The 25,798-nt window shown below is 44.2% G+C and overlaps 1 protein-coding gene across 1 annotated transcript in view; it reads left to right on the plus strand.

Moving 5' to 3' along the window:
• The window catches only part of USP9X (ubiquitin specific peptidase 9 X-linked), a 437,788-nt gene extending 420,067 nt beyond the window's left edge, over positions 1 to 17,721 (plus strand). The window contains 2 exon segments of the mRNA XM_077480883.1: positions 5,890 to 5,985; positions 16,012 to 17,721. Of these exon segments, the coding sequence (XP_077337009.1) occupies positions 5,890 to 5,985; positions 16,012 to 16,158 (243 nt within the window). The 3' untranslated portion in view covers positions 16,159 to 17,721.
• Positions 17,722 to 25,798: the final 8,077 nt, after the last annotated feature.

The following is a 25,798-nucleotide window of genomic DNA, read 5'->3' on the forward strand; positions in this document are numbered from 1 at the left end:
AAGGCTCCTCCAGTCGTTGAGTTATTGCACCATGAATTGGAGAAGCAACAGTCTCCCCCAGTCTGCATAGAACTAGCAGACCAGTTGGTACACGGACTTAAGTATGTCTGTGATGCGGCCCTGGATACAGTCCCCCTGTACTCCAGAGCAGGGGTTGACAAATTTGCTTGGAATCTAGGAGCCAGCTAAAAAAGTTAGGAGCCAGGTCCGTGACAGCGATCTGGACCTGTCCCTGGCCTGACATGGAGACGAGTGAGGGGAAGATAGTGCATTTTAGTGTAAATATGAGATCTGAGGTCTCTCTGACCCCAGATCTCATATACAAGAGGACCTGTCATGCTTTTTTTCTATTACAAGGGATTTTTACATTCCTTGTAATAGGAATAAAAGTGACACACATTTTTTTTTAAAAAGAACAGTGAAAAAAATAAGTTTAAAATAAGATTTTTTTTTTTTTAAATGCGCCCTGTCCCGCCAAGCTTGTGTGCAGAAGCGAACGCATACATGAAAGCGGTGTTCAAACCACACATGTGAGGTATCGCTGAGATCAGTAGAGCGAGAGCAATAATTCTAGCCCTAGACCTCCTCTGTAACTCAAAACGTGCAACTTATTAAACGTCGCCTATGGAGATTTTAAAGGGTAAAAGTTTGTCGCCATTCCATGAGCGGGCGCATTTTTGAAGCATTACATGTTGGGTATCGATTTACTCGGCATAACATTATCTTTCACAATATAAAAAAAAATTGGGCTAACTTTACTGTTGTCGTATTTTTTATTTTTTTTATTAAATAAATTATTTTTCCCCAAAAAAGTGCGCTTGTAAGTCCTCTGTGCAAATACGGTGTGACAGACAGTATTGCAACGACCACCATTTTATTCTCTAGTGTGTTAAAATAAAAAATATAATGTTCAGGGGTTCTAAGTAAAGGGAAGGAGATAGGCTGGCTGGCAGGCAGGGGAAGCTCCATTAACATTGCTGGTTGTCATTCCAACGGCCACCACAAGAGGGCGCCAGATTCCAGAAGGAACCATAGGATCGCAGAAGGCTTAAAAAAAAAATTGGGCTAACTTTACTGGTGTCTTTTTTTTATTAAATAATTTTTCCCCAAAAAAAGTGTGCTTGTAAGTCCGCTGTGCAAATACGGTGTGACAGACAGTATTGCAACGACCACCATTTTACTCTCTAGGGTGTTAGAATAAAAAAAAAAAATTATATATATAATATATATATATATATTGCTGGTTGTAATTCCAACGGCCACCACAAGAGGGCGCAGGATTCCAGAAGGAACCATAGGATCACAGAAGGCCTCAAGGCCGGGGGCTCAATTACCAGCCGCTGGCAGCGCGGCCCGACGCGATCACGCCGGGGGGGTCCACGGAAACAGGATACCCCCAGCTGTGCTGCGCCAGGCTGCTAATTCTAGTCGCAAATGCGACCTGGCGCCCGGGTTTTGTCAAGCCCTGCTCTAGAGCATCGGTATCAGCAGTGGTGCTGCGACGCCTGATTTGACTGAAATGTTGGTCTGCAGACCAAGCATCTAAAAAAGCTCTGGCGGTTTTGCCCTTCCTTGGTGAGAGGCTATTTGGAGCTTCGCTGGATGGCATCATTAAGAATGAAGAGCACGTTACACCCACAATCCAGGAAGGTTAAGGAGCCACGTCGTAGTCAAGGGCCCTCCTTTCCCGCTCAGAAATAGCTTTTTCACCCCAGCCCGGGTTGATAGGTAAGCGCCCCCAGTCCGACAGGGCGTCTGCTGATGGACAAAAGCATCCCTGGTTTCGCAAGCCAAACAAGTCTGCAAGCAAAAATGCTAACGCATGAAGGTTTGCCCCTGCCCAACAATCGGGTGGGGGGTCGCCTTCGGGAGTTTGCAGCTCGTGAACTTCACTGCTGGCCCTCCAACATACCTTTACTCCAGGCTGGCCGGGAGGCCCTGTTAGGGGCAGTAAGGGACCTGCTACTACGCAGAGTGATAGTACCTGTTCCGAGCCTGGAAAGGTTTCAGGGATTCTACCCCAGTCTGTCTGTGTAGTCCCCAAAGAGGGGGAACGTCCAATCTTGGACTTAAAAGCCCTCAACTGCTTTGTAAAAGTACAAAGGTTCAGGGTGGAATCAGTTCGCTCCGTAGTCGCTGCACTCCATCCGGGGGACTTCCTGGCATCTCTGGATATCAAGGATGTGTGCTTGTATATAACCATATGCCTCAGGCATCGGAGGTTTCTGCGTTTTGCAGTTGTGGAATAGCTCTACCAATTTGTAGCTCTCCCCTTTGGCCTGGCGTCAGAACCCGAGTCTTTACCAATGTGTTAGCTCCAATTCTGGCACTGTTAAGGCAACGTGGGATCGCAATCATGGGTTACCTAGACGACCTCCTTCTGAGAGCAGCTTCAACCTCAGAATTAAGGGAGGATGTGGTGATCACCATGCAGACACTACAGGAGTTTGGTTGGGTAATGAACCTAAAGAAGTTGGTGTTGGTGCTGACTCTATGCCTGGAGTACCTGGGCTTACTGCTGGACTCCGTGGAAGCAAGTTTTTCTCCCTTCAGACAAGCTGCAGACTCTCCAAGTTGCAGTGAAGTTGTTGGTGTCCCGCAGGTGGTCATTGCGTTTTTGTATGCGAGTCCTGGATCTCATGGTAGCCACATTCAAGGCAGTACCAAACGCTCAATTTCACACCAGAGTCTTGCAGAAGGAGATCCAAATGGGACAAATCTCTGTTATCCCTGTATCATCAAATTCAGGTGAGCCAGTTAGTCAGGGATTCCCTTCTCTGGTGGCTGAGGTCTCCGACCCTTTGGTCTGGGAGATCGTTCCTTCCTCTCCATTGGATGGTGATCACAACAGACATCAGCCTGACCGGTTGGGGTGGAGTGCTGGGGGTACAGTTGACCCATGGCCTTTGGTCGCGAGAAGAATCCCAGCTGCCGGTCAATGTGCTCGAACATTGGGTGATCAGGCTATGCCTATCCACATGGTCAGCGAGGCTCCAAGGGCGTCCGATCAGGATCCAGTCAGACAACGCCATGGCGGTGGCATATGTCAACCATCAAGGAGGAACAAGTGGCTCACATCCTCCGGTGGGCAGAGCGACATGTCCCAGCCCTGTCGGCCATATACATCCCGGGCATAGAAAACTGGCAGGCGGACTACTTAAGTCACCAGATGCTGGACCCAGGAGAATAGGCATTGCATCCGGAGGTATTCAGGCTTCTTTGCCTGTGGTGGGGCACACCAGACGTGGATCTCTTGGCCTGTCGGCTCAATCAGAAGGTGCAGAGGTTTGTGTCCAGGACAAGAGATCCCTGGGCGGACGCATCAGACACGTTGGTGGCCCTATGGGGGCAGTATCGGCTGATTTATGCCTTTTCCCTACTCAAACTGTTGCCACGTCTTCTACGAGTGGAGGCCAAGGGGATTCCGGTAATACTGATTGCCCCAGTTTGACCTCGGTGTCCCTGATACGTCGACCTAGTACGCCTGGTGGCAGATGTTCCTTGGCGGTTGCCGATACGAGAAGACCTTCTATCGCAAGGTCCGATACTCCATCCTGCTTTACCGTTGCTGGTTTTAAGGGCATGGCTGTTGAAAACCCGGTGCTAAAGGACCGAGGTCTGTCGGACTCGGTAATTTCCACTATGCTGAGGGCACGGAAATCCTCGTCTCAGAAGATTTACCATCGTACGTGGTAGGCCTACATCTCCATGTGTGAGGAAATGGGGTGGCGGGTTTCCAGGATGCTGCTGTTTTTTCAGCGAGCAGTGAATCAAAAACTTTGCTTAAGCACCATCAAGGGACAGATATCGGCCTTGGCTTTTTTTTTTTTTTTTTTTTACCAACGCCCCTTGGCGTCTCACTATTTGGTAAGCACCTTTGTACAAGGGATTCGACATGTCCCTCCGTGGGATCTGAACCTGGTGCTATCGGCGCTTCAGATACCGCCGTTTGAGAAAATCAGGGAGATTCCCTTGTTGACTCTTTCCCAGAAAGTTGTCTTTCTAGTGGCTATTACATCTGCCAGGAGGGTTTCTGAGTTGTCTGCCTTGTCTTGCAAGTCTCCCTATTTGGTTATCCACAAGGATAAGGCGGTGCTACGTCCAAAGCCCTCTTTCCTTCCAAAGGTGGTTTCGGCATTCCATCTCAATGAGGACATTGAGGACATTACCATCCCTTTATCCTAAGCCGACACATCCAAAAGAAGTGTGTATATATATATATATATATATATATATATATATATATCTGTTTGCTACGGCTCCTTTTCGGAAGTCGGACTCTGTTTCGGTGGCTTGTCCGAAAAAAGGTCTGGCGGTCTCGTCTACCACCATTTCCTGGTGGATCAGACGGATCGCGGTCCAGGCCTACCCTTTGAAAGGGCAGGTGTCCCCTTTTCCTGTCACGGCCCATTCCACCAGGACAATTCGGACCTCCTGGGCTTTCCGGCATCAAGCATCTGTCTCTCTACTTCTTCTTGATGATGTGAGCGCATCTTCGGATGCTTGCTTAGGCCACAAATTTTTGCAGTTGGCTCTGTAAAGTTGCAATTTACACTTTTAGATACAATGTTGTAAACGCATTTTTGATGCATACATTGGCTGCAAGTTCTGGTGCGGCCGTTTCAGATAACGCCTCCGTTGAGGCGTTCCTCTGATTGTGGTTGAAGTTAAGTTTTGCTTTTCTACCCCTCGTTTTGACACTGCATGGGGACATCCCCACGGTCAAGATTTAAAGGAGCTGTGTCCGCCAATGAGCGAAAGAGAGAATAGGATTTTTGTACTCACCTTAAAATCCTTTTCTCTGAGTTCATTGACGGACGCAGCACCCACCCTTCCTATTTTATGTTATACTGCTTGTTGACGTACTGAGCTGCAGGAAGCAGGCTGAGGGGTCATAGCCAGAGAAACTGCCCCCTGGGCAGAACTATGCAGTCTTGCTGTTTTTACATGTGTTACATGTTCTGCGTAGTCCTCTTCTGAAGGTAGCGTGCTAACCCTACGGTCAAAAATTTAAGGAGTTGTGTCTGTCAATGAACTCGGAGAAAAGGATTTTACGGTGAGTACAAAAATCCTATTTTTACACCAAAGTTGCAGGCATGTGTACATCTCATGGTATAAACTTCATTTTAATTCCAGGCCACACAACAGGAAAAATATTGGGGCAGGAGGGGATCGTTCCTCAGGGCAATAGCATCTAAACATGTTCAGTTGCCCTTCTTCATGCACCTAAACACCAGTGCCCAAATAAGCATTTATTCTTGTATAAAGAAAAGGGTAGTGAGATCACAATGAAAGAGACCCTGCTCATGGTAATTATTTTGGGGAGATGAGGACCGTTTCCATCAAAGTTTTCTAAACTCTAACATTAACGTGAATCCCCCCCCCCCAGTTGGCCAGTATTTGCCTGACTGAAAGACGTGTTTTTTTTGTTTGTTTTTTACCAGAACCTGTGTAAAGAGAAGGGGTAGGAAGATAGGTGTGCAGGGGAGACCATGGCAGTTCTAATTATGTCATTGGTTAGCCGGAAATTGTTGTCCTGACTGCTAGACATGAACTTATCACTTGATCCAGCAAAAATGCCAATCAGGTTACTATCAATCCATGTTACTGGGCAACGTTACCTGTGTTCAACCACAAGCATCACCCCTGGTCTAAAGTCTGGAATATCATTGCAGACAGAAGGTGTGTTTAGGTTTTCTTTTTATTTACTGATCTTTGGAAAATGCTTTTAAAGTGTCATGATTAGAAATGGCTGGGGCAGAAATAGTGTGGGAGCTATAGAGGTTCTAATTCTTTAACAGATATGGAGATTTTCTTCTGGCAAACTTGAGATGCATCTTTATTACTAAACCTGCATGTGACAAAATTCGACTTTTGCAAACTTTATAGGAGCCAGATGACCCAGATGCCCCTGAGGAACATGAATCCTCCCCACCTGAAGATGCCCCATTGTATCCCCATTCACCTGGTTCTCAGTATCAGCAGGTATAACATGTTTTTTGTGTACATATTTTCTTGCAATTTCATTATATTTTACTCCCTTAAAGGCCAAGTTCACCTCCAATTAAAACAAAAAGTGCACATATTTTTGCAGTGAATGAGAATGTGCATTTATTCTTTTTCCACAGGAGCCTGCAAAGCATTGCACCCTCAATCAGTGGATCATGGGTACAATGTCGGCATCCTGCAGACACTTCCTTCAGCTTTCTGCCCATACCACTGTATGGTCTTTCAGTTAGAAAGCTAGAGCAAGTGTCGATAACTGAGTACGCCGATTACCATACTGCCATGTTGGTGGAAAGGACTTTTTTTTTATTCATTCACAGATCTATGTGACAGCAGCTGCACTGAAAGGTGGAAAGCAAATGCTAAAAACAGGTTATACACTAAATATGGGTCTAACTTGTAACATGTGCCTAAAGGTGAACTTGGCCTTTAATGAATAGGTTAAGAATTGGATCCACTGAGGTTTTGCTATGATTTTTAAATATTTAGAAAAACTGTAGTGGTCATTCATATCAGTTAAAAAATCCCTTTTATAGCCATCTTCTTTTGTTTGCTTTTATAATCTACCAGCAATTAACCAGTGTAGCATTTTACAGTGCAGATAACAAAAGCATAAAATGCCAGTATTCTGGAATATTTTTTGCTGTAAAATTCCATACTGTAATGTAATGCAGTAGTAATCTGCAACCTATCATAATTCAGCTTTAAGCAGTTTAATTTAGTCAAGTTATTAAGATATTTGTTAAAGAATAAGGTTGAGTGCATTTTGGTCTTTCAATTGTATGCTTTTGGTGCACATGATTAACATTTGCTGTGAGCTTTCCATTAATGTTTACAGTGTGTAAAAAGCATTCTGTATTATGCTCTAGCTGCAGCCAATTGGCTGCCCCTAACCTCTACTAAGGTGTTAAAAAAATAAAAATCAAACTAAGTTTTAAGCTTTCATGCTAGTAAGAGCATTTACCTGCTTTTCAATCTTGCAAATGTATGTGATTGTGCTATGGTTTTGACATACTGTTTAATCAACAAGCCTAACTGTGTGTAGATAATTATATTGTGAAAAAAACAATAACTCAGTGCTGTTCTTTGAACATTATGTTGCATAAATTAGGGTTTTGGAACCAAATTACAGATAGTGTCTAACTATGAAGTTGCTCATTCAAAGAGCATTCAGCTTTTTAGCTTTATTTGTGCTTTTGTGTCTATCTTATTTTGTAAATAGATTATAGACCCAAAAAAAAAAAAAAGTTTTACTGCTATTTATTTTTCCAAAAGCATGATCCCAAGTTTTATCACATGTTTTATCACATTAGTTCCTACTTGGTTTTCTCATAAGCTCAGTTGGGTCTTAGTAGAAGAAATAATGAATGCAGTGAATAGCTTGAATTTAGCTAGGATGCAGATGGATCAAAGTTTGTAAAAAATGAAGTATTTCTTAGACCTTGCTTTCTCATTTTAAGGCTATAAATTCTCATTACTTTGTCTTTAGTGTTCCCCAAAACTTTTTAATTATTTCATAGGCATACTTTCAGCAATGTCTTAATAAACTGCCTTTTATGAGGTTGCGAAAGTCTGAGTTAGAATTTTGACTACATTTAAAATGTATGCTCACCTTTTCACAAAACATGAAAAGGTAAGCTTACACCTCCCTTGTCCCTACTCTGTGAGTGATTAGTTGTCACTGTCCACGCGGCCGCTGCATCAGTCCAGAGCCATTCTGATTGGTCATGTGCAGGCACGAAACCACTTTGACCAATCAGAATTGCTCTAATCTGTCTTGAAAGGCCACTGCATGGTCAGAAACAGCTCATCACCCATGGATGTAAGCGAAGCATGGACACCTTTTAATTTTTTTGTGAACAAGCAGATTTACTGTCTCCAAGGCCCGAACAAACTATTTTCTACACTGTCAATTGTGCTCACTGGTCAAGCTATGTAAATTGTATGCAGCCTCAGCTACATACAGTGTACATAGTCACCTGTTCTGGGGTTGAGAGGAGAACATCTCTAAAAGGGACATCTGCACTGATAATTAGGGCACTAATTATCAATGTCCTGATTATCAGTGCAGTCCCACCAGTGTTGCCTATCATTGCCACATATTAGCGCCCATCAGTGTAGCCTCATCAGTGCACATCAGTGAAAGAGAATGTTATTTGTTTTTTCAAATTTTGCTCTTTTTTTTGGTTTAGCAAAATATAAAAACGTAGTGGTGATTATATACCACCAAAAGAAAGCTCTATTTGCGTGAAAAAACAAATTATAAAAATGTTTAGGTACAGTGTTGCATGACCGTGCAATTGTCATTCAAAGTGTGACAGTGCTGAAGGCTAAAAATTGGCCTGGGCAGAAAGGGGGTGAAAGTCCCCAGTAGACAAGTGTTCAAAGGGTAGCTGTACCTGATGATTGCTCCAATTCTTCCTTAGGATAAGCTGGCCACCTGCATCTTTTTTTCAAATATGCTTTCAAGACTTCTCCTTTCTTCACCCTCAAAACAATATAGGTAAAAAAAAAGTCTGGCTTTTAGGATTTAGTTCTTACCATTACAACAAGGCATAGAAAATGAACTAACTAGTTATACAAAACAAAATTGCCAGAGTGAGTTTTCTCTCATTCAAACTCCCTCCCATGTGCTTTCTCTTTTCTCATTTGAGAGCTCCCTCCTGTGATGGTGAAGCCTTTTTTTTTTTTTCTTTTCTTCTTTTTTTTTTTTTTTTATAGCAACGTTTGCCAGTCAGGCTTCTTTAGCTACATAAATTGCAAAGGCTTTAGTCAACTTCAGTGCACAATTTTTTTTTGTTTTATTACTGACACCCTTTATCTGCCTAGGCAGTTTTTTGGTAAAGGTGAACTAACGGTTTAAAGAAAAATCACATCAAGAGGGTCCATATTGAAGGGCCCTGGCATCTGCGAAGTCCTAAAATTTACCCTGCTTGTGCAAATAACTCAAAGAATGTACTTGAAGAGAACCAATCGTGGTTTGGTTTATGCAAAGCACAGAATATTTAGTGGTGAATTCTCAGAAATGTGTAGACTGACTTTATTTTACCTTCATGATCAGGCCATTTTTTACGATATGGTATTGCATTACTTAACTACTTCCCGTCCGTGCTATAGCCAAATGACGGCTACAGCGTGGATCTTTATTGCCCGGGAGGCCATCATATGACATCCTCCCATGCATGAGCTGCCTGCATGCCCCCTGCGGGCATGTGTGGCGCTCTGTGATCAATTTATTCGAGATGTACATGAATAACGGGCTCATCTGTATGTGGATCTCAGGGCCATCGTCATGGTGTGTGCCGTTGGTTGACAAGTTGGTTCCAGCCACTCGTTAGGAGGAAGAGAGGCAGTTCCTGGAGCCTTGAGCAATCGGGAAGTCGCACTGTGACAACGTGCAACACCCCGCGGATATGACGTCACCAGAGGAGTCAAGAGATCACAGACTAGTGAAAGACTAGCAAGGCTACGTGGTCTGAGCATTCGACTCCTTCTACAGGCCTGTAGAAGCAGCTAAATGCTCAGTTTGTAGCCTTGCTATTCTTCCACTTGTCTGTGATCTCCTGTCTTATTGGGGACCAGTGACACAGTAATTGGTGCTAAAAAATGTACCGTCACTGTACTAAAACGCTGACTGAGAAGGGGTTAACATCAGGGGCGATTAAAGGGTTAAGTGTGTGCCTAGCCTGTGATTCAGTATAGTAGGGTAAGTGCTTTCATTAGGGAAAGGCAGAACGGCAATCTGCTTGGTTTAGGCAGACTGCTGTTCTGTCTGCCTATGAGTCCACTGTGCCCACCAATCAGCTCCCACTGTGTAGAATCCCAGAAGTATCTAATCACGTACTAGGTATGTGATCTGGCACAGTGCAGCCATCAGTAAATGTACGGTGGGTGGGTTCACAAGTGGTTAAATATAACTGTATATGCTTCTTCAGATATTGTTCATAACTATTCCGTTGAAATTGAGTGTTGCTTGGCCTTATTTCATATGTTTACCTCAATTGTCATGCAAATATGTATTATTTCTCTTTCGTTCACAGCATCTTCATCTTGACCTTAGGGTTAATATCGCCCCTTTAAGAGAGGACTAGGCAGAAAGTGTTAAAGACAGCAACACTTGCACAGTTCCGCCCGGGGGCGGTCCTACTGGCTATAACCCCTCACACTGCATCCAGCAGCTCAGTTTTTTCTGTCTAGTGTAGAAGGACCTGTCTCCCAGTGGGACCATTGGTCCAGGGCATTTTTTTTATTTTTTCTGCATTTTTAATTCTTGTGATATACAATCAACAGTCAGGCTGGGGGACAGGCTGGATAATATCGATCCTGGTAGTCTTCCCCAGCCTGGCCATTGAGCGGAGCAGGCCCTAGCTACGCGCTGGGTTGGCCACGACATGCCCCGTGTGATCCAGGGGCGGCCGGTGAGCTATATGCTCCAGGACACACATATGACTGGGCTACTGCTGTCTGTGTCACAGTGTGCCGTGGCCGACAACCACGTCGTACTGCTCAGGTGATGGGTCTGTCTATGGAATGCGTCCAGCAGTCCCTGCAGGAGGGTTAAGTATGGTTCCACCTGTTTGGCAGGATGGAGCAGCTGTGCATTCCCTGGGAGGTCGACTAGGGGGGTCTCTCCCTCTCTTCTCTCCCTGTTCCTTTCCATCCTGCTCATGCTATGGGCTGCTGTGTGACTGGGCACATGGTGGTGCAGTGCACATACCTGGCCGGGGGGCGCTCTCGGTCCTGGCAGGGGGCTGCGCTGGGTTTCGGTGGTCCACTCGTCCTCTTCCCTGTTTCTGAGCCAAAGTGGGGTGTTTGTGCTGTGCTTGACATGTAGGGAAGCCACAGCATGCTCCGCAGCCGTTTTTTTGTGGCCACAGCCAGTTTTTTGCCTTTCAGCCATTTTCTGGAAGCTTGGCAGGCATTTTATTGGCGCCCCCCGACGTTTTTGCTGAGGCGGCCATATTCTAGTAGCCTCGGGTAGTTTTGCCTCTAGCGCTGAGTGCTTGCTTCCTTCTAGAACAGCGTGCTTTTCACACAGACTCCTCGTGGATGACGCGGGGAGAGCGGACAGCAGCAGCACAGGGCAGTACCTGGGTCAGGGTGGTGAGTCCTGTGGGGGTTCCCCCAGTCTGTGGCAGCTAGGAGGGTGGACATTGTGGGACTTGCCTAAAGTCCCTAAGTGGTGACGAGTGTGGGTCAGCATGGCATCGGAAGCTGGCGCTTCTTCCCCAGACAACCCTGTTATTGCAACTAGTTCCCCTGCACCTACGGTGCCTATGGACGGCGGTCCTGGAGGCCTTTGTTGCCAGGGTGGGAGTGGCTTGCAGGCACAAGGGGGGTAAAAAATGCCCCCTCCCCCACCAACTTCTGGGAAAAGCTCTGATTCAGACTCGGGCCCTGCTGTGATGGGTGGCCCCTGTTCTGACGTATCAGAGGATGTGGACCAAGACCGTTTGGATAGTGAGGATGACTCTGTGTCCGGGTCAGCGCAGGAAAAGGTGCTTGTAGGAGCACTTATTACAGCGGTGCAGGATACACTAAAGATGGAGAATACGGTGGGGGCATCTAAAGAGGTGTCTGTCCCTTTCGGATCCCACAAGCCGGCCCGCACGGCTAAGGTGTTTCCGTACCCAACTTATTTTGATCAGATTATTTACAAGGAGTGGGGAAAACCATAGACGGCCTTTTCAGTCCCGAAACAAATGGGGTTGTGTTACCTCTTTGAGGAGAGTTTCCTGAAGTAATGGACATGTCCTCCGATTGTTGACCTCCCGGTATCCAGGTTAAATAAGGTAACTACGATTCCAGTGGAAGGGGCTCCTGCTTTCAAGGACCCTGCCAACAGAAGGGCCGAGGCGGTTGCCCGGTCCATGTTTACAGTGGTGGGGTCAGCATTGCTGCCAATGTTAGCCACGGCCCTGGTGTCAGACACTTACTGAATGAACAAAATTGTTGCACCGTGAGTTGGAGAAGCAACAGGCTTCCCCGGTCTGCATGAAGCTGGTGGACCAGTTGGTGCAGGGCCTTAAGCATGTCTGTGATGCGGCCTTGGATACACCCCCCTTGCTCTCTAGAGCCTCTGTATCAGAAGTAGTGCTATGTCACCTGATTCAGCTGAAATGCTGGTCTGTGGACCAGGCATCTAAGAAAGCACTGGCGGACTTGCCCTTCCAGGGAGAGAGGCTGTTTGGAGCCTCGCTGAATGACCTTATTAAGAATGTTACTGGGGGTAAGAGTACATTGCTCCCCCAGTCCAGAAAAGGTAAGGAGCCACGTCATAGGCAAGGGCCCTCCTTTTCCACTCAGAAGCGGATTTTTCATCCGCCCGGGTCAGCAGGTAAGCGTCCCCAGTCCAAGATGCCTGCTGAGGGACAAAAACGTCCCAACCAAGCCTTGCAAGCAAATCTGTTACCGCATGAAGGTTTGCCCCCGCCCGACTCTTGGGTGGGGAGCTCCTTCAGGAGTTTGCAGCCCCGTGGACTGCCCTACTTTCCGACCAGTGGGTCTGCAAACTGGTTTCATCAGGATACAAGATAGTTTCTTGTCCGCCAAACCATATTTTTTCCCTCCAAACTTCATCTTCCGGCTTGTTGGGAAGCCCTGTTCGGGGCAGTACAGGACCTGCTGTTGCACGGGGTGATAGTACCTGTACCGACACCGAAAAGGTTTCAGGGATTCTACTCCAATCTGTTTGTAGTCCCAAAGAAGGAAGGGGTCCATCCGGTCCTGGACCTCAAGGCCCTAAACAGCTTTGTGAAGGTACAAAAGTTCAGGATGGAATCAGTTCGCTCAGTGGTCGCTGCATTCCAACAGGGGGATTTTCTGTCATCCCTGGACATCAAGGATGCATATTTGCATGTCCCCATATGCATCACGCATTAGAGGTTTCTGCAATTTGCTGTTGGGGACGAGCACTACCAATTTGTAGCTCTCCCTTTTGGCCTGGTGTCGGCACTGAGGGTCTTCACCAAGGTGCTAGTTTCAATTTTGGCTTTGCTAAGGCAGCGAGGGTTTGCAGTCGTGGGTTACCCGGACGACCTCCTTCTGAGAGCAGTTTTTGCCTCAGAATTAAGGGAGGATGTGGCAATCACTATGCAAACTCTTTGCAGTTTGGTTGGGTAATGAACCTACAGAAGTCGGTGTTGGTGCCGACATCACGCCTGGAGTACCTGGGCCTGCTTCTGGACTCCTTAGAGGTGAGTCTTTCTCCCTTTGGACAAGCTGCAGACTCTTCTAGCTGCGGTGAAGTTGTTGGTGTCCCGCAGGTGGTCTTTGCTGTGTTTTTGTATGCGAGTCCTGGATCTCATGGTAGCCACTTTCAAGGCACTACCGTATGCTCAATTCCACACTCAAGCAAAAGGAGATCCTGTCTAAATGGGACAAATCTTCGTTGTCCCTGGATTGTCAAATTGGGGTGAGCCAGCTAGTCAGGGATTCCCTGCTCTGGTGGCTGTGGTCGTCGGCCCTTCAGCGCTGGAGGTCGCTCACATCCTGCAGAGCGGCGTGTGCTGGCTCTGTTGGCTATGTACATTCCGGGCATAGAAAACTGGGAAGCTGACTACCTAAGTCGTCAGATGCTGGACCAAGGGGAATGGTCGCTACATCCGGTCCTTTGCCCAAGGTGAGGCACACCAGATGGGGGTCTCCTGGCTTCTCGACTAAATCGCTTGTGGCCAGGTCAAAGGATCGCTGGGCGGATGCTGCAGACGCGTTGGTTCCATGGGGCCATTATCGGCTGATTTATGCTTTTCCACCACTCAAACTTCTACCCTGTCTGCTTCGCAAAGTGGGGGCCAAGGGGATTCCGGTAATTCTGATTGCCCCACATTGGCCTCGGCGTCGGTGGTACACCGAGCTAGTACGAATGGTGGCGGATGTTCCTTGGCAACTGCCGATGCGAGAGGACCTTCTGTCACAAGGTCCAATACTTCATCCTGCTTTACTGTCACTGGCTTTAACGGTATGGCTGTTGAAAGCCAGGTGCTAAGGGACTGAGGTCTGTTAGATTTGGTAATACCCACTATGCTGAGGGCACAGAAGTCATCTTCTCGGAAGAGTTATTATTGTACGTGTAAGGCCTACATCTCCATGTGTGAGGGTGGCGTCCGCGCACATACTCGATTTCCAGGATCCTGCTGTTTTTGCAGTGAGCAGTGGATCAGAAACTTGCCTTAAGCACCATCAAGGGGCAGTTATCAGCTTTGGCTGACCCTTGGAGACACATTCATTGGTGAGTACGTTTTGTTCAGGGGGTTTGACCACTGCTGCCTCCGTGGGATTTTAATCTGGTGCTCTGTGCTTCAGAAGCTGCCGTTTGAAAACATTAGGGAGATCCCCTTATTGACACTCTCTCAGAAAGTAGTCTTTCTAGTGGCTATTACATCTGGCAGGAGGGTTGCTGAGTTGGCGACCTTGTCTTGCAAGTCTCATTACTTGAGCCTCCACAAGGATAAAGTGGTGCTGCATCCGCAGCCTTAGTTTCTGCCAAAGATTGTTTTTCGGCCTTTCATCTAAATGAGGACATTGTGCTTCCTTCCTTATGTCCTCGGCTGTCACACCCCAAAGAGGTGGCTTTGCATTCCTTGGACGTGGTCCGGGCTCTGCGGTTGTATCTGTCTGCTACGGCTCCTTTTCGGAGGTTGGACTCGCTGTTTGTATCGGCGGCTGGTCCAAAGAAGGGACTAACGATCTCGGTGGATCAGACAGATTGTGGTTCAGGCTTATGCCATAAGGGGGCGGACGCCTCCCTTTCCTGTCATGGCACATTCTACCAGGGTAATCAGTGCCTCTTGGGCTTTCCGACATCAAGCGTCTGTTTCCCAGGTGTGTAAGGTGGAGACCTGGTCATCCATTCACACTTTCACAAAATTTTACAAGGTTGATTTGAGCGCATCTTTGGATGCTTGCTTCGGCCGCAAGGTTTTGCAGGCGGCTGTTTAAGGTTGCAACTCCTCCATTGAGGAGCTCTGGTTGTTATGGGTGGAGTTATTTTCTTGCTATTCCCACCACGTTTCTTTGCCACTGCTTGGGGACGTCCCTAAGGTCAAGATGAAGCTGCTGTCTGTCAACGAAAGAAAGAGAAAATAGGATTTTTGTACTCCCCGTAAAATCCTTTTCTCTGAAGTTCATTGATGGACACAGCACCCACCCCTCCTGTTTGTACTGCTTTTGACGAGCTGAGCTGCTGGATGCAGTGTGAGGGCTTACTGCCAGTAGGACCACCCCCTGGGCGGTACTGTGCAAGTGTTGCTGTTTTTAACACTTTCTGCCTAGTCCTCTCCTTAAGGGGGCGATATAACCCTAAGGTCAAGATGAAGATGCTGATACTACAACATCCACAAATGAATGGCCAGTTCTACTAAGCAATATTTAAACCAGTTAATACATTAACTGCTCTTAGAAACTACCTTCACCACTGTGTGCATACAGATCTTCCACATTAATACAACCCAGTTGTATTTATCCATTAAAGTGGTATTCCAGGTAAATATTAACCTGCATTTGGTTAGTATGTATAACTAAAACGTTTACAGTATGCATTATTGTAATGCGTATTGGAAACAACAGTTCTAATCTAAACAATCAGCAATCCTCCTAAGCTTTATAGACAATGGCGTTGCCAGTACAGCCAAATGTGTCTGCTCAGCGGCCCTTCATGGAACCACCATCGTAGTCGTCTGGCTATGAATCTCAGCACAGATCTAACCAGTCCTACCCCAAGCTTTTCTCTGCCCGCCCAGCACCATCTGTGAGGTCATCTTCATTTAGCAATGTGCTTCAGCTCCTCCTAGCCTTGCTTTGGCTTGTAGGAGCGGCGCACATCTTTTACACATATTACATATGTAAGTGTACTAGTATGGTGAAACTGATTGCATGGAGTAAATTGAAAGCAAGCCTTTCCTTCCACTTTATACCTTGGAAAACATACAAATGTACTTAATCTAATTTTATTTATTTTTTTGCAACTAATGATGTGGTATAAAATATTTTTGTTATGCTTTACAGAATAACCATTTGCATGGACAACCATATACCGGCCCAGCAGCACACCACATGAACAATCCCAATCCCAATCCTCAGCGGGCAGGCCAGCGAGCACCAGAAGAATTTGAAGGCAGTGAAGATGTCCCCCTAATTCAAACTAAAGATTAGTGAAACTCAATATTATTATTTTACTTAACTCCTCCGAGACTGTGCACCCAGGCCTTACAGTCCAACTTTCCTTTGTGTCTGGCTAATATTTAAAACTAGAAAACGAAAAAAAAAAAAAACTATTCCTAATCAACTTGGAGTGGAGAGTCTATTCACTGTCTTATCTGCAGAAACTTGCTGTCAATATATAACCCGCCTGCAGTGGAAAGTGTATAGTGTTTTGTAATAAACGGCCTGATGCTACTGTGTAAATGGCAAAGGTGTACATAGTATATTAATGTTTGACTGTTAATTCTTAAGCAAGACCTTTTTTTTTTTTTTTTTTTTTATTTGGGGCTTGATGAAGTTCACGTATTTACAAAAAAAATGTAAAAAAAAACAAACAAAATTTCCAGAAAAAAAAACAACCTTTAGTTTCCTGAACTATACTTTCTGCTCTACATATTTTTTTTTTTTTTGCCAAGGCAATCTTTACAGCAGTTGCCAAGCCAACCGCAAAAATAGTTGCTGTGAACTATCTACAACCACAATTTTCTCTGAACAACTTTGACAGCTGGTAACCTATTCACTTTCTGGTCAATGTGGACAAGTGATAATGTATCATTTGTTTTTAAAATTTCTTTTATTGCCTTCACATACTAGATTTACTATTGTTCTGCTGTAACATATAGCATGGCTTCACGCCAGGAGAGTGTAGCCAGACATAGGGGTTGTGGGAGGGTTAATGAGGACAAAATGCCATGATCTAAAAACAGTTGCACTGTTGAGGTTTTTCTTTCTTTTTTGTTTGTTTTTGTTTTTTATATAGACCTTAAGTTTAAAATGGGGGACAAACTTGGGCAGTGGGGATTTAGAATTGAGTTGCACATGTGCCCATTTGTAATATTTGAAAATTGCCTGTATGATAAATGATGCTTGGGTTTGAATAATTAACACAAGTTGGAGGAATACGACAAACAAATATGCAACAATTGCTATGCCAGGATCTTGGAAACATAATAGATGGTATTGTGTGCTTGTTTTGTTCCTTTTTGGTAAGCTTATTCTAGGCATTTGGTCCGATACTTCCTTCTCTTCTACTGCATCTCAATAAAGTGAAGGCCTGTGACAGTTTTATTACACCTGTGAGTACCACTGCCTGGGTAAAAACTGGTGGTATTTGCTCAGTGTACAACAGATCTACTTGAAATTAGATTTGTCTTGTAGTCCTTAATCAACTGTGTACAAAAAAAAAGAAAAGAAAAAAAAAAAAGAAAATATTTAACATTTATTAAGCAGGGACTGAAAATTAAGAACTACTGGTTAGTTGCAGACAGTTTGAAGGTCGCATGATTCCTGGCAAAAGATGTTTTATGAATTTCAAGGAAAGCATTAGTAAATACTGTATTTAAATGAAAAAAAATAATTGGTAACTTGAATGTGTGTATTTTTGGACATGTCTAAAAACCAAATACTCCCTACAGAAACAGATACAGCCCCTTCTATAATATTTAAATATTTTGCTGTTTTATTTTATAGAAATTATTTTGCTGAATTCACAAATAGAATTTGATTTAAGAAGAACTGAATTGTCCTGTTGTTTTTCTTATTGCATGAATACCTGTATAATAACTGAAGGCCAATTTATTATGTTTGCTATTTATTTATATATATATTTTTCATACTTATGACCCCTACACCATAACTGGCACTAGATTAATCTGCTTATATTTAAAAGCCTATGTATAGGTTAGTATAGCGTATGTACCTACATAAATCTGGATTCTACTTGTTGCAATAATATATACACAGTTTGAGTAATCTTTTCAAAAGAAAGTTCTCCATTTTTTTTTTTATGGTGTATATTTTACTGTTTTACAAATATGTGCAAATAGAATTTGTCCTGCGCTGCTTAAGCTATTGAACATGTGTATAGATATATCTACATGTGACCGAATTCAGATTTGACAAGCTATTCTTTTATACTGCCCTGTTTTTCTAATGTTATTCTCCCTCCACTTGTTTGGGCACCTGCAAGAACAATGGTGCTCTGACGATTGTAAATGGGGACTTATTGCACAATAGTGAATCTCCTAGCAATTAAAAAAAATGTTTAAATTGAAAGCGGACACTTTATTGGTTGCTTTAGCTTATTATAGTTAAACTTATACCAGTTTACATACATTAAACCAAATGTGTGCATGAGCACAGGAAGCTGTATAAACTAAAGGAAAGAAGTAGTAATGGCTCACAGTGATCAATCTTGGCTAACATTTCTGTAAAAAAAAAATTTGAGAAAGTGAAATCAGATTGCCAAGGGCAACATGGGCCCTCTTCTTTCTTCAAGTTTTGATAAATTGGACCCCTAAGACTTGATTTTGTATTTGCTGCAGTCAGTATGGCTTGAACAAAATTTATTTCTGTCTTGAATTTATTTGGTGCTGGTATATTTCATGTGTCATAAACCTCCAGTTGCACACACTAGTAAAATAAATTATATATGTTAATCCTATAGTCTAGCTTAAGATATGTATTTTTTTTTGTATTTGTTTAGACCTAATATTTTAGCTGCAATACTTTCTATGTTTTACAATATCACTGTATATCACATTTTCACTGCTGCTACAAGATACCCAATACATAAGCTCTCCGGTTTCAAAAAGCTTTACATTTACAGTAGAATTACTAGTAATGCAGTTAGAGAATAAATAGCAACAAAATTATATGCAACAGAAGAGAAAAACTATTCTGTCCACATTCAAGAAAACAGTTGATCCAAAAACATTCAGCAATCTATCACAAGAACTGTGATGTTGATAAAATAAAGTGTAATTTTGCATTTGTTATAATTTGAGCAGTGCTTTTGTAAATTTAAGGACGGGTTTATTCATTCAACTTAGTGAAGTGTATTAATGGTGTGGGTAGAAATTAGACTGCCTAATGTGAGTGAATAATAAATTCATAACTGCACAGTAGATCTGTTATGAAAAGCATAATGTTATTCCTGTTAAGATTTTGACTTCACAGATGGTCATAGTCCTATAGAAATGGTCAGGAACAAGCCAGCGTTATGTGACTACTGTAACATCCAGATTCTCTACAGTAAAAGAAAATATTTTGAATACAACTGTGTCTAGTTCTGCTTCCCATGTTCATATTGGATTTGCCAGACGAAGAGATGCATTCATATTTTTCTCTCAGAAGGCCAAAAGCTATAGCTGAACACGGACTGGCACCTGCAAAATGTGTTGCATATTTTTTTGGCTTTATTTATGAATAAAAAGGTAATCTAATAAAATGATGGCACTAGAGAAAAGACTCATCAGTGAGGCAAAATGAATAAGTGTCGAACATCTGCTTCTCCAAAATCTGAAAGTTATTAAGGGGGAGGATACAAAAACAAGTGTTTCTGCCATTTACTTTTTAGAAGAAATTAAGTTACATTCGCTTGGCTGTTTTGCCACAATACAAATCACAGCGGCAGGAATCTACAGATTCCTGTTGCTGGGGGTTTGACCGCTGCCAGTGGCTAGCTGCAGCCATTGAGCCTGCGCACTGGCATCACGGCTATTCGTGGTTGTTCGCACAAGCAGTGATTACCTGCAATGATAAGGTGGACATTAAAAATGTCTTCAATTAACTTCACTGTCTACAGAAGTGTGTCCCAATCAGTGCCACCTCGGTTATGCCGTGGGAGCCATACCCAGACCTCATGCTGTGGGGACAGCCTGTAACGTTGCCTCGGCCACTGGATCCTGGATAGTGAACTCAACTTGGTGCGACATGTTGAGTTAGCTGCAGGGTGTCCAGGGCCATGGTTCATCACAGTAGCTTAAGACCCCTTCAGGGGTATGCCAATGTGATGGTCGAAGTCGGGTCTCTAATTACTGTCCAGCGTCGTGAACAGGTAAGACAAGGTCACCTTATACAGCTGTGGCCAAAAGTTTTGAGAATGACACATATATTAATTTTCACAAAGTGTGCTTTCTCAGTGATTTAGATCCTTTTTGTCAGGTGTTACTATGGTATACTGACGTATAATTAAAAGCACTTCATAAGTGTCAAAAGGTATATGTATATATGTATATGTGTATGTGTATATATATATGTATATATATATATATATATATATATTTCCTTGCAAATAGATTTTTTTTTAAAACCTGACTGCGCCTGCTTGGCAGTTCAGCAGCTTTTCTCATCTTTAGTAGACACTGGCCAAAATCACCCACGTGGCTTATTTTTCTTCAGGATTTTCAGTAAAATCTCCCTCTCCGATTTCACATTATGGTTCCACACACTAGACTTATGACTTTTTGTTTATTATTTTTATTTTTATTTTTTTTATGTGAAAGGGGAAAAAATTGTTGCAGAAGCCAGGCAGATCTGAGTTGTAGAGATCTTGCTGATGTGGTTCCTATATGGTAGAGCAGGCTTTTTTCAACCAAGGTTCCATGGAACCCCAGGGTTCTTCCAGAGGTTTCTAGGGGTTCCTTGAGCAATGGTAGGCTCTCCCACCTACAATGATTACTGATCTTAATAGGCATTTTTTCACTGACCACAAAGGTAAGGGTACACGTTACCAATGACTTGTTTAATAGGACTGTTTCTTTTCTGGTCGGTCTTGTTCACTTTCATGATTATTACTGATAGTGTTGTAAAATTTGCCCTTTTATTAAATATTCCAGGTATGCCGCCTTATTATGATTATCTGCATATCCTATTATGTTCCTTTTAATGTCTTAGGGCAATTTTTAGTGTTCCATTATATTTAAAACTTTTAGCAGTTAATGCTATATAACTATGAAGCCTGGATATATATTTTTTTAGCAGTGGTTCCCTGAGGCCTCCAAATTATATCAAGGGTTCCTTCCCTGCAGGGTAAAAAGGTTGAGAGGCTGCTGTAAAAAAATCAAAATAGATGAGTTATCTTGCTGTTTTGTAGAAAACAAAAATATTAATTTGGAACTGATATTTATAAATTCGGACGGGCTCATTTCTTTAGAACATCAACTAACGAACCTTTGTAAGTTTTGAGGTTGTGGGAGAATAACAGATCACCCAGGACCCCAGAAGGTGCAAGGAATACTGTGAAAACTCACTTGCGTGATGTACAATTGCCCTTTTTTAATTCTTAGTTAAAATACAGTTCTAGTTACTTGTTGAATGTCCACATAGTTTGGGGTGGATTATGGGCCCTAAAGTGGGGAGTTCAACCATGGCAACTAATCTGAATTCTTGCTTTTCTCATGAAACAACCTGGTTTGTTGTCATATGCTCGACTTCTCCCTTCCTTTTCTCTATTTTCAGTATTTCAAACACATTGTGTTGGGCAATAGAAATAACAGCTAGAAGTCACATTTATAATGGTGTAGAAGTGCATTAATACAAGAAAAAGATTTCTAAACCCTAGACTCCTATACACCTAAAGTTGCAGTTGCTCACACTAAAATCTCCATCTCGCCATGCACCTTTTGGGTACAAAGAGCTGCTATATCTATACACCCTTTTAATGAACAAATAGAATGGGTAATCTATGACCATTGGGTCAATTAAGAAAAGATTTTTACTACAAAACTTGAGGAATGTTCTATACAGTGGCAAAAGAGTTTAATAATACATTGTCTGTTCTGATAGTTGATCCTGTTGTCTCAGGCTTAAGCATCTCACTTTACCAGTTGAAGATGTTTCTTTATTCAAAGATTTGTCAGATAGGAAGTTTGAGCTGCTTTCAACTGCTTTTTTTTTTACACTTGCAAGCCTGCACCTGCAACCATCTATCGCTGTGATTTCTGTAAAAATTGATCTAGGGCAATGAAAAAGGCAACACAATCATGTAGACAAGGCACAGAGGAGCTGGGAAAAGGGGGCATTATAGCACTCTGGCTATGGTTGGCACAGGCGAAAACCAGGAAAAACATGGTGATTGCTTGTTCCCACTGGATTGGAACAAGGTCCTATATTAACACCAGTTCCTTCCTCTAATTCTAGCTCACTCTCTGGCGAACAACAAAGTGCCTATCTGCTGATTTCACTGCAACTATGTGGTGAGGTAATAAACATTTGTGCTGGGAATGAGAGGATTTGTGCAAGAAGGGGTTATTTGGAGGAAGGAAGAAATTTGTGTTAGAGGATGGAGGGTTTTTTGCTGAGGGGGGAAATTTTGGGGGGGGGGGGGTGGTGATTTGGAAGAAGTGTGCTGGGGGGAGAGGATTTGCACTAGGAGGAGTGATTGGGAGGGAAATTGTGCTAAGATGGGTTAAGGGTCATTTGGCAGTGGAGAATTTGTGCTAGTAGAGGAGAGTGTGAGTGGTAATTTAAGGGATAGAGGGGCATTTGCAGGAAGTATAGAACATAGGCTGGAAAGAGTTTTGAGTTAAGAGGGGTGATGGGTGTAGAGATTAGTGCTAGGAGGGCTTGGGGGAGGGTATGGGGGAAGGTTTAGTGCTAGAAGGGAGGGGGATTTGTTTTGGAGGGAGTATTGGAGAGAGGATTTGTGCATGGGGGGATCTGTGCTAGGAGGGGGAGTGGTTGGCGGGGGGGGGATTTGTGTTAGTGGTTAAGATCTGTGCTAGGAGGGGGGATTGGTGTAGGGGAGAGAATTTGAGCTGTGATGGGGAATTTGTACTGGGGGAGGGGGAATTTTTCTATTTTGTTTGGGGAGTAATTATGCAGAGGAAAATGTAAGTTTTGGGGGCTAAGTTTGCAATTAGTGCTCAACCTTTATTTGGTGAGGGGTGGGAGGGGATTTTTGCAGACACTTGATGCTCACACATCAGGGAGGGGGGGGGGGGGGACACAGTTTAGTATCCTGGGTGCTAGAAGGCCTTGTCCCAGCAATGCTCTGAGTTTCAGCTGTCAGACACTCAGATCAACCAGGTATGCCTCAACTCACTTCTGTATAGGGATTCTGGGCCTCATGATGGCTTCTTTTTGAGGCTATTCCCTTTTACACAGTTTCAATCCAGCCTAACGTTCTCTTGATATTGGACAAACATTCCTTCTCTGGATAGTCCACTTCTTCTGTCCAGCCATGCAAGAATCTCCCTGGCATGGTGGATTTCCAACAAGCCCTGCAATCAAAAAAATTGTTCCTCCCCTTTTGTGGGAGGTGGTAACAATAGATGCCGGCCCGGCCTGTCCAGGGCACCTAGTCCTTACAGAAGTTGATGCAGTACAGTTGGAAAGCCCAACGGATTTGATCTACATAAATCACCAAGGGGGAACCAGATGTCCAGCAGCTCTAAAAGGGAAGTCAGATTTTCTTTTTGGTTGGAGAACCACTTCCAATACACTTGATTATCTACAGCAGGGGTTCTCAACCACTGGGCCGCGAGTGTGGTGGCAGCATGAGGGAGTCGGCGGACGGGATAGCAAGATAATAGAGCTGGCTATACGGCGAGCGTGCAGCATGACAGAGCCAGCATGAGAAATGGCGGGCAAGCAAGAGCAGATAGATGACATCTCTCTGCCTGCCTTGCATCACTGCTGCTCCACCCTCCCTGTGCCGCTGCAGGCAGCAAAGGATTACATCACATCATTACATTATCTCTCACTGCCCACCCTCTCTCTGGAACTCAGGCAATGCACATGTGCTGCATCTGATGGCAGGTGACGTGGCAAAAGACTAGCTGCATTCGGTGTCAGGCAATGTAACGAGCAGCATCTGGTGGCACATGATGTGACAAGATGCATCTGGTAGCAGGTGACGTGACAAGCTGCATCTGGTGGCACATGATGTGATAAGCTGAATCTAGTGGCAGGTAACGTGACAAGCTGCATCTGGTTACGTGACAGATGACAAGCTGCATCTGGTGGCAGGTGACGAGCTGTATCTGGTGGTAGGCAACGGTGTCAAGTGGCACGCTCAGGGCTGCCACTGATCCTGAATTATGTTGAGTTTAACTATTTCATTCTATACTACATGTAATAGAAATAATGCACTTCAGTCCTCCTGACACCATATCAACCATGGTGTCGTCATGATTGAAGCGCCCCCAGCCATTGGCGTGACAAATTGCCCACGAAAATCTGCATCACATGGAAAATGGGCAGGCAGACTTTGCAGTCACTAATGCTTGGATTTAGAGGAGTAGTCCCTTCACCCCCCAAGTTTTCTTGATGCTCTGTCAGAAGTTGGGAGCAAGGGAACAAACTGGACATGATTGTGAGCAGATCCAGAGATCCTCTGGCCTTTGTGATGGATGCCCTTGCGATTCCTTGGACTCTGTTCAGTATGATGTATGTATCCCCTCCAGCGACGCTTCTCCCTTGACTGCCTTGCAAGCTAAAGGGGGAATGGATACCTTATTGCCCCAAATTGGACCAGGAGAATTTGGTACACAGACATTGAGATTCCTGGCAGGCGAGCCTTTCCCTCTTCCAAGGCCAGACCTACTGTTTTTTTGCTTGCTACATAACTACATAGTCCCACAGAGTGGAAGGCACAGTTTTTCCAGTGTCAGATCACCTGAAGGAAGCCGTAATACAACTCATAATCTGTCTACAGATCATGCGTCCTGTACTGTATTGTGCTCCAAGATAATGAATTTACAGGCAAGTCAAAATTCGCAACTACTTTGTCGTACATTACAGGACACAAGGTAATAATCAGAAAAACTGGTTTATGCTGCCACATTCAGGAGAGTTGGACAATGGCAGAGCTGTATGGACAGTCCAGTATACCCTCTCCTGCCCCCAGTATTCTTCGTGGTGTAGAGGTAACACCAGAGCCCCTGGCAACAATGCTTCTAAGGCCATGTACTAGTGGTGTAATGGCCACTTTTAAACATGGGGCACAGTGTTACCTCTACTGTGACTAGGCTGACTAGTTTAACGCAGGGTGCCGTGACGAGGCCTTGCAGCTTTCACATGCGTTTGCAAATGTGTGCTAACTAAACTACTTTTAACAGGGTTAGCAGATTATTTTGGTTAGTCAGCAGACTGGTTGGTGAGTTGAGCTATAGAATTGTCTTTGTATTATAGTTTAACCCCTTCCCGCCGATGGTACGCAGATGTGCGTACTTGGCTTCCAGGGGTTATACCGAGATGATGCCCGCACCTGCAGGCATCATCCCGGTACCGTTTTTTTCAGCAGGCGATTGGCTATCCAGGCATAACAACCGATGCGGCTAAAAGCCGCTCGACTGTTATGCCGGAGGAGTGGGAGGGGACGTCCCCCCTCCCGCCGCTGTTACCGGTGCTCCCGCTCGATCGGGAGCACCGATTCAAGTTCCGCTGCCTCCGGCTGCTGGGGAGGAACTGGAACGAAGCCGTAATCGGCTTTGTTCCAGTCTCCTCATAGTAAACACGGAAGCGACGTCATGACGTCACTTCCCGTTTACTCGGCTGCCAATGGCGCCGGTTTTAAAAAGATATACGTATTCAGAATCGCCGTTTTCGGCGTTCTGAATACATTGAAGTGTAAAGGAGGGGTGGGGGGACTTTTAGACCCCCGATCCCTCCATAAAGAGTACCTGTCACCACCTATTACTGTCACAAGGGATGTTTACATTCCTTGTGACAGCAATAAAAGTGATCAAATTTATTTATTTATTTTTTAAAACAATTTAGTCATTTTAAAAAAATTAGTCGCCCGCCGTCCCCGCGAGCTCGCGAAGCAAAGAAAACGCATATGGAAGTCGCGCCCGCGTATGTAAAC

This window comes from Lithobates pipiens, unplaced genomic scaffold (assembly GCF_037356315.1).
Source record: "Lithobates pipiens isolate NorthernLeopardFrog02 unplaced genomic scaffold, aLitPip1_a1.2 Scaffold_16, whole genome shotgun sequence".
NCBI lineage: Eukaryota > Metazoa > Chordata > Amphibia > Anura > Ranidae > Lithobates > Lithobates pipiens.